This window comes from Pezoporus wallicus, unplaced genomic scaffold (genome assembly GCF_028554395.1).
Source record: "Pezoporus wallicus isolate ANWC-B61680 ecotype Strahan unplaced genomic scaffold, APGP_CSIRO_Pwel_v1 contig_3489, whole genome shotgun sequence".
Classification (NCBI taxonomy): domain Eukaryota; kingdom Metazoa; phylum Chordata; class Aves; order Psittaciformes; family Psittacidae; genus Pezoporus; species Pezoporus wallicus.
In genome coordinates this window covers 1,376,740-1,385,918 of record NW_026635093.1, presented here as the reverse complement: position 1 = coordinate 1,385,918, position 9,179 = coordinate 1,376,740, and the positions used below count along the sequence as shown (strand labels likewise).

The 9,179-nt window shown below is 40.6% G+C and overlaps 1 protein-coding gene across 20 annotated transcripts in view; it reads right to left on the bottom strand.

Moving 5' to 3' along the window:
* Positions 1-9,179, bottom strand: part of LOC130595449 (ferric-chelate reductase 1-like) — a 60,630-nt gene that overhangs the window by 38,835 nt on the left and 12,616 nt on the right. For 6 of the 20 annotated variants that reach the window (XM_057402188.1, XM_057402286.1, XM_057402214.1 and 3 more), the window contains 7 exons: positions 8,367-8,482; positions 7,993-8,079; positions 7,089-7,186; positions 6,879-6,937; positions 6,052-6,195; positions 4,850-4,911; positions 4,132-4,742 (listed from right to left, as the gene is read on the bottom strand). In XM_057402188.1, coding sequence (XP_057258171.1) covers positions 4,650-4,742; positions 4,850-4,911; positions 6,052-6,195; positions 6,879-6,937; positions 7,089-7,186; positions 7,993-8,079; positions 8,367-8,482 — 659 coding nt within the window. In that variant the 3' untranslated portion in view covers positions 4,132-4,649. Of the gene's footprint in view, positions 1-3,227; positions 3,394-4,131; positions 4,743-4,849; positions 5,068-6,017; positions 6,196-6,878; positions 6,938-7,088; positions 7,187-7,992; positions 8,080-8,366; positions 8,483-9,179 lie in introns of those variants that run through there. The other 14 variants (XR_008971326.1, XR_008971327.1, XM_057402235.1 and 11 more) reach the window with 9 other exon arrangements.

Genomic DNA, 9,179 nt, shown 5'->3' with positions numbered 1-9,179 from the left:
GCTGCCAACATAGTATTATTCAAAGTAACTTAAAAGAGAGGAGACTGAAGAGAAACTTAAAAATGGCGAATACATAGTAAATCCAGAGGTGAAATTTACTAAAAATACATGAAAAGTAATGTAAAACAAACAGAACCAACCCAAACCCTCCACAGCACAAGGAATTAAGTTGGTGCTACAGACCCCTTGGCAGGAAAGCAAAGTACCTGGGCATTATTTTAGATAGCCCTCAGAAAATACCAACTCCATGCTCAGAAGCCATGAAAATGAAGAGGTCTCATTAGGGAAGGCCTGGAAAACAAATCAAAACACAACGGCAGTACTTCATATTTACAATTTGAGTAGAGTTTAGCCACCCTATCTCTGAAGAGACAAATAAAGAAGGATAATGAAGATTATCAGAAATGCAAAATGGCTAAATACAGCAACAGTCATACAGGGAGAGAGAGAGTAAGGCACAGACATGAGACACCTAGAGAAACGTGATAAAGGCAGGAAGGTAAAAACAATATAGAGAGCATTAAATGAGGATATGAAGAAGCAGGCTTAAACCAAACCCAAGCACTGTCTCGCAATGGAGGGGGCAAAAAACATTAATAGTTTTTTTAATAATAATTCATTGCACACTTCATAGATAAAATCCAACCACCACAGAAGCTCACGGTCCAGCTGTAGTTTCTAGTGTAGGACATCCTTGCATAGATTCTAGCAAGTGGCAAGGAGACCTGGCTGGGAAGAGAATAGAAAATATCACTGCAGTCTTGTTACATTTCTTGCCCTAAGCACTCATTCCTACCACTGCTGGAGTCAATATAGGGCTTAGGAGATCCCTGCTTTGCCAAAGGGCAATTCTGATGTCAAGTACATTAAAGCTATTCAGTTTGTGCCAGACGAACCCGAGCTGTTCCACACTAATACCCCAGCTACATAGCAGCATGGATAGCAGATCATCCGTTTGAAGGAATAGACACACAAAATGGAGCAGTCAAGAGCTGTGTGCTTCTGGGAAGCAGAGATGCTCATCATCTGAGTGCTGCAGCCCCAGAGCTTTCCTTGCTTGTGAAGCTTTGTATTAGAAGACAAGAACAGATTTACAAAAAGGCAAACCAACCAAACACATCTCTATGGATGCCATGCAAAATTCCAATTCATCACTAAAGCCACGTGATTTTTATGGTCCAGCAAGACAAAAGTGTCTGAAACAAAGCCAACCCTGGAGTCCTTCTTACGGCAGTATCATTTGTCCAGGATGAGTGTCATAGATACCTGGTTCAGTGGGATACAAACGTTCAGCTTTTGTGGTTTACAACACATGAAGTCACTTTTGCACAGCACAAAGATGACCAGAAGCTATAGAGTAGTTGAATTACCTCAGGTATAACAAAAACTGATGGTAGCAGGTGTTCGGAGGCATTTTTCCTGTGCCCATTCTGCATTGCCACTTCCTCAGGTAAGTGATTGCAACAGCACTGCCCTTCACACATACCCCTGTAACCAGACTGATGTAAGCAAAGAATTCCTCAGAATTACTGGCAGATCATTCCTGTTAACCGTCCTTCTATTCACTTGGAGCCTTTTGTACTTCAGCCTGCACCAAAGGTGTAAAATTCACCAAGATGTTAACTTCTGTACTGAAGTGCAGAACCCTGCAGTTTTTCCTTAATGACTGGCATTCGTCTTAGCTTTTTGGAAAGGGATGTATTCACTTAGAGCAGAGTTTACACACATCACAAAGGAAGACACGCTGCTCAAACAAAAGCTGAAGCATAGAGATCAAGCAAACACCCATTTCATCATATCTACCTGTATGAACCGGCTTGAATTTAAAGACTGAGTTTCTTAATAAAGCTTCGGAATTTTCCCAACTAGTTCATGCAGGAACACCTCCTGTTTCAGACATCCTTTACGTGTCTCAATCTCTCCCTGCCAGATTAAAGAAAGCAACCAGAATACCGACGCTGTTATCTGACCAAGAGCGCCACACAGTGTCACAGACAGTGATGGAAAACAGGCAGGCAATCGCTCCCAGGCGTCCTAAACCTGGCTGAAGCAAAAACGCAGGCATTACTACACTGAAAATGAAGCCTCTATCCCATGGGTTTTGACAAAAACAGGGAACAATGTAGATTTCAGTGTAAGGAGGAGAAACAAAGCACACCTTATGTCCTTCTGCAGCCCTCATGTCAGCTTGCAACATACCATTTTAAGTCAGTCAAAGTAGCAGTGAATTCCATTGAAATAGAGCTATTTACATCAGTTTTCACTCAAAACACATGCAAGAAACATCATTTGTAGTTAAGTCAAGCTTAGATGGCCAGTATTTGGAGGCTGCATCTAACAACTCAGTCAAAACTGTAAACCACTTGTGAGCCTGAGCGCAAGTTTGTACTTGACTGGGAGTGTTTGCCTGGCTAGAGGAACCCAAAGAGAAACATGCTAATGTTGATTTGTCATCACAAGTTTAAGGTGAGAGTGAGAGAACACCGAAACCTTCTCAGCTCTTCTTGTGAAGAAATTTTCTTGACTTCAGCGGGATTCTTTTATAAGCAAGGCACTGGAATTTCTTTTATACATTATCATTGGAGAAAATGGAGTAAAATACAGCAGCCACCAGCATCTCTAGAACCAAACAGCCTGTCACCCTGTTCCTGCTGATATCAAACACTTCCATAGACTTCTTCCTTTTTTTTTTGTTTATCCAAAGGAGTATAGCAGAAAGTCTGGGAGTCACTAGAATATGCTGACACTCTGCTTCCTCTTGGTAGTCATGCAGGAGGAGGGCAGTGCTGGTGCTGTGAACAGACATTACACAAGTCTTCCCATCAAATTAGTTGCAACACCACACAGTATTGCTAGCCCTGGGAAGGAACAAGTTATTCAGAGCAACTGCCCATTTTGCGAACTTTAAAGCTGAATTAGATGTGGTAAAGGGAATTTTTTGTCTTCCTGAGGAAGATAAACTCTGCATTACAAGGCAAAACTACTTGAACATTCAGTTTCAATACAAGTTTTTCCAGGAAGTATTTAGATAGCTTTAATTTATAAAACATCTCTAAAGAAAACAGACAATCCACTTTGCTGCTAGGCAGGATTATTCTTTCCTAGTTTCTATTTGACAGTTTTTTTCACGTTACTGAAAGGGACAAAAACTTTAAGATATTTACATTCATGCTTTAAAAACCCCACACTCATTGTCACACGCAAATGAAAACAACACGCAGCACAGGTATTGTATTACACAAAGAATCCAGCATTGCCTTTAATTAAAAAGCTATGAATCACGCTTGTTTGAGAGATTTTCATCTATAAACTCATAGTACACAAAAACAAAAGTCCCCCCAAACTTGAGCACAGGATGGGCCTGTGATTCCCAGATTTTGAGATCAGAGTTCCCTGCAAATTAAAAGAAGACACAAACCACACAATTAGCCATATACTTTTTGTCCTTCAGCCTGGGGTTTGCTATGTTTCTTCATAATCCCCCTTTCCCAAGCTGCACACAGCCAGCTTCCGGGAGGAAGGGAGACGATTCAACTCACACTCACCTGCAGTCTGCTGCCAACAGATCAGTCCCAGCTCTATAAATGCCCTCACGGTTAAACCAGCTAGTTACTTAAGCAGCCAAAAAGATCACCTACTACAAAACAACTTGTAGCTTTCTGAGTAGGACTCATTCCTGCAGCAGGCTACACTGTGGATGTGGGGAGATGGAGGAAGACAGAAATAAAAAGTTTAGTAAACAAAGAATGAATATTTTAAGAGCTGGCCACCAGGTAATAGAGAGATGTTGCTATGCTACTCCAGGTCTCACTGTTCTGTCCAATATTCCAATACCTTCATTCCCAGGTAGCTTAGCAGCCCTAGCCTGAAGAAGCCTAATACTGTTTGAGTTTTGGGTAAGCACAACTGGGTTTGATGCATGTAAACTGCAGGCACGTTTTCTCTTTATGGTTTGGAATCACTGAGAGGATGGGACAAACAGTATCTTGAATGAGGCAAATGGTGCTTCTACTAAAGGACTAAAGTTCCCAAACTCATATGCTTGTGTAAGTGTGCTGCTCTTAGAGCAGAGAGAATGTTCTTTGCATTTTACTGCAAAGACAGACAACAGCATTTAGTTCATGCATCGTCTGCATTTGAGAGTTTTCCAGTAAGCTGGTGGTTTGGTTGGTTTGTTTTTTAATGCACAATACTGTCATGAGCAGGAAGCCTCCACATCACATGCCATTAGTACACAGTAAAGTGAACAGTTATGACAGAGTTCAGATCAATCTTTTCAGTTTTCCCAATGATATTCACAAAAGGTTTAGGGAACTGTATCAAAACAGCATTTTCAGCATCTTCTCAGTTGTCTTAACCTACAAGCTTCAATCAAGTTCAGTTACTGCACTTAAAAAACAGAGACTTCATTCCTTACTCAGGCAAAGCCTCCCATTAAAAGTCCCATCAGAACCCAGCTTTGTAGGACTGCAGCGTCCTTCTATAGATTGGAATTCAAGTTCTTCCTGACACTGAGCATGACACACATGCTGTTACTCTTCAATTGCATCTTCAAGGAGATGTTGAGGGAGAAGTTATAACAGAAAGCATTCCTTGCAGGTTTAAATTCAACTGCACAAGATTTCATCACAAAATTCTAATGATTTCTTTCAGATTTGGTTGATTGCTGCCAGAAAGGCAATGAGGAATACTATATTTCCACAGACATAGATGGTTAACACAATCTGTTTAAACAGACGACCCTGCAAGAGAAGGGAAACCCAGAACACAGAAGCGTCAGTCTTTTTATAGTTTTCAACAAAAAAAAAAATCCCATTTTGTAGTAGTTATTTACAAAATTGTGACTCACCTCTGCTTCTGCGGATGTGAGTGACTGCAGTATCTGCACTCTGTCGTACTCTATCACTTCAACTGTTAGTGGGAAGAAAAACAAAGTTTGCTCTTCAGAGGAAGGAGGGAGCTCATTTTTCTACTGCAGAAGTCTTGATCCTGTGACTAAGTAACTTAAGTCTTATAAAGCATCAAATTTGAAAAGCACTTTTGAAGTCTCACTTGACATTTCATGACCTGCAACATCATGCTCACAGCACAGGTGAAAAATCGTTCTGGAGCTGACCTACAAAAAGTAACTTCTGGACATAGAAATGGCAAAACATTTTGCCTCTTCTGCTAGAGTGAATCATCAAAACACCAAGTTTTGAGCTGAACAAGATACTTGTTTGCTCTAAACCCTTTTCCTTTTCAATTGAACACAACTAGATTTCATTAAGAAGTATTTTCTATTAGGCAACATGAGAACCTTCAAACAAATGTTCAAACATTTCAGGTTCATTTCTCTATTTCTAGGAAGTAATTACTGCAGTTGAACTTAAATTCACATCTTTTATAATCACTCCTCCTCTACCTGGCACCTTACGCAGCCTCTTAACTAATCATGCTCTTCAGTTCTGCAGATGTCTCATCCCTGTTCAAGACACAGGGTATTTACATGTGCATAGTTACCTCCTCTTAGTGACACCAGCCACTGAAGCTAAGAATTCCCAATGAAGTTACTTTCAGTCTCTTCATGAGACTGGTTTATTGGGGTCAGGTTTTCACCTTCATTCCCTTGCTCACTCAAAATTGCAAGCATTTGTGCTCAGGTTTCTGATAATTTTGCTCATGCAATAGAGCTATTCATACCAGCAGTTTGTCACAATAAAACACAAACCACATTTGCATGACCTAACCTGGACTTTAGCTACTCACCTGGGATCAAAACCATGGCAAACAGTAATAGACTCTTGGAAAATACTTATGCATTTCAGTCTGCCCCTATCAGCTGTGGTTTGAGAAATAAGAGGCTGCTATTTAAAATGGAACAAAACTAACTTTTCTGGAACACTTTGGTCATGAAACCTGGTTTACTCCCATATCTGTTTATACAGAAGATATGCCACCATAACTTGAGGTTATGCCCTTCCAGCTTCCATGTTAGAGGCCAAAGAACATCTGAAATTCAATCAATCCTCAGCACCCAAGATAACACCAGGAGTTTCACTTGGTTTTTACCTTTACGTATGAGACAGTAGCTGTGTATTTCCAGGAGAACCTCAATGCCGACATGCCAAGTTACAAAAGCAATCATTGTGTAGGTGTCCCAAGGGTCAGGCAGATCAAGTGCTGTTAGGTTCATTCCCAAGAACATAGTCACCACTAGGCAGTAAAAACAAGGTAGAGACACTAAACATGCTGTGTTCTCAACACCTTTGGCAACAGATTTCCCACAAACTGCCTGAAACTGCTTGGGTAATGATGTTAAAGGAATCCATGTCACTCATGTATCTAAAAGCTTTTATTTTTCTGGCAGTGAGGGGGAAGGCAGGGAGGAAAGGAGAAAGCAAAGATACTTTTCATCCTGCTCAGTGCCCTATCACATTACAGTTAAACAAACACTAGCATTCATGACTCTACCAAGACTACAGTCACCACAACATTTGTGCTTAAACTACCTGCGGAAACTTGTCACTATTAACAGAATTAAGCTCAGCTTCCGGTCCTGCAAGTTTCCCTTCTCCCATTACATAATGTTAAACTACATTTCTGTAAGGACACTATCCCCAAGTTTTCCAAGGCAAAAAGAAATCACTCAAGAGCAGGTCCTCATTACAGAGATATCAGAGTCTTTTGGAATCTCTTTGGTTTTACAGTCACTTCTCCCTAAAGCTGTACCTGATGGCCACTTCAAACTCACACAGAAGACGGCTAGCAAGAAAAGGAATCTTCAGAGATGCCTCGAATGGTTGTCCGTAGGGATTTTACATGAGCAACAGTCCAGGCAATGAACAAAATTCCTTTAAATCACTTAAAAAGTAGTTACAAGTATTACTCCTACTCACCAGCTAGTATTCTAGCTGCTGTACCAGTACTCCAGTGAAACCAGTTAAACAATTGCCTCCTACAACGCAATGAAAAGCAGTTTATTGATTACATAGCTGGGGCAGGGGTAAAAAGACTTTAAAGACATCTTTTCAATGTAAAAATGATGTTTAACGAAACAAGCACATTTAATTTCTATGGCTGTAACTTAAAGAGCTAGTTGTGAGTACCTTGCTGCATGACGAGATGGTCTGAAACCTGCCATAAGCGGTTGAAATATTGCCAGTGCCATCACGGTACAGCCGAGATAGGGGTGAAAACCTGCTTGCTAAACACAGGACACTTGTCTTTAATAACATATCCATATAAAGATATATAGAACACACCAAAAAGTTGATCATTTTATTTATGCTAGTATTAGTAAGTTACAGTGGTGGAGCAGCACAGTGTTTAAACTGGTAGAGGTGTAGAACACAGCAAGGTGTCCTGCACCAGGATAGAGATTGTACTCCTTGGCAGCATGAGACACTGGCTTTGTCCCACTGTTTTGTGTATTGAGAAGTTCTACCATTTGTCCCAGGGTTTCTCCACTGTTGTGTATTGAGAACTTCTACCATTTGAAGAGCAGAGAGCAAGATGACTGTAGAAGCTATGCTCCAAGCACTTGATCCTCAACCCTGTGCCTTCAGGAGAACCCTATCTCATCATTCCTCCCACCACTCATCTCTCCTCTCACCCTGTCCATTCTGACCTTAACCCTAACCACTGTATTCAGTTTCACTAGCTCTAGCTCATACCTGTGTCCACATTCTCTCACCTTTAACTCAGATACTCTCTATGCTTTCCAATTTCTGATATCACCTCACACAAAATATTGTACAGATGCCAGCAACAGGTACACAATCTCTATCAAGTTTTCCAGACCAAGCTTAATCACTGGATAGAGCTACATCAAGCCATAAAGTCCATCACAACACTTACTCCCAGCAGGTTTGCCATGTTAGTTAGTTAGCCATCCCATTCTCTCTCCCCTCCCAAATTCAAGTAACGTCAGTCATCAGTGAACCTCTTTCTCATTCATTTGGTCCACCCTTTAAATTTGAGTTAACAAACAAAACAAAAGCACACACTTACTTGGCTCCAACCTCCTCGGTATATAAAAGGTAACACAAAAGAAATGCTTGTGAGCATGACTGTGGTCAACATAAGCATACGATGCACCTAGAAAAGTTAAGTTAGCTTTTAGAAACTTTACAGCTTTCTTAATATACCATTAAAGTACGCTTAACATCTACAGTTAAAGATGTTCTTAGTGGCCTCTGTAGACTTTGCTTTTAATTAGTAAAGTAGGTGAACTTCTTCTTTGTAATTGTTCCATTTTGTAGGATTAGAAAAAGATAAAAATCACATCAAGTTTAATCATTTATTTCTTGGATCCACTAGGTTTATAGTTCTGCTTAAAATACAGCTAGAAAATACAGCAAGAGATAGGAGGAGGTTTTGCCCACCTGAAACCACATCTCCTTTCCAAACAGAAATGAATGAGACCAGACAGGTTTGAAGAATCGTGCAACAATGACACCAATACTAACTGTGGTAATCCAAGCAATGAACATCAGTGCTCCTGAAAATGGAAAACAAGGGAAAGGTGAGTAAATTAGCTGTAAAGACTGTGTAACAGTTTAGTCTGTACGTATATGGTGAGAATTTACAAGTAATAAGTTTTAATCACCTGGTTCGGACTACAGCTTTGTAGCAGTTATCTTGCTAAAGGGAAGAAACATCCATAGGGAAGATAACCAAATTATGCCCACACAGCACAACAGAGCAGCTCTGGCTATTGCATGTTTCGTATGCACCAGTACGGTCAGTACATAGTGATGAGAGATGCCTGTTCTGTCACCAACTTGGACATCAGGGAATGAATGTTTTCAAACGATCTTACAGTTTGTTTGACAAGCAATGAGTGACAGTTCTCCCATGGGTCTGCTTTAAAGTCCAGTACTGTGACACAAAATATTCTCATTAACTTCGACGGCTCTGGACAGTCAGTTGAGGGGTTTTTCATTTCAAATGAATTAAGCCAATAATGTAACTAGGAAAAAATAAACCAAAGAGAAAAAGGTAAACAGAAATCTCTCTGATGAGGAGAGACTGAGGAGTTGGGAGCTGGGCCAGTTTAGCCTAGAGAAGACTGACTGAGAGCGGATCTCATCAACGTAGATCAATAGCTCGAAGGAGGGTGCCAGGAGGATGGTGCCAGACTCTTCCCAGTGGTGCCCAGTGACAGGACAAGGAGCAATGGCTATAAACTAACACCA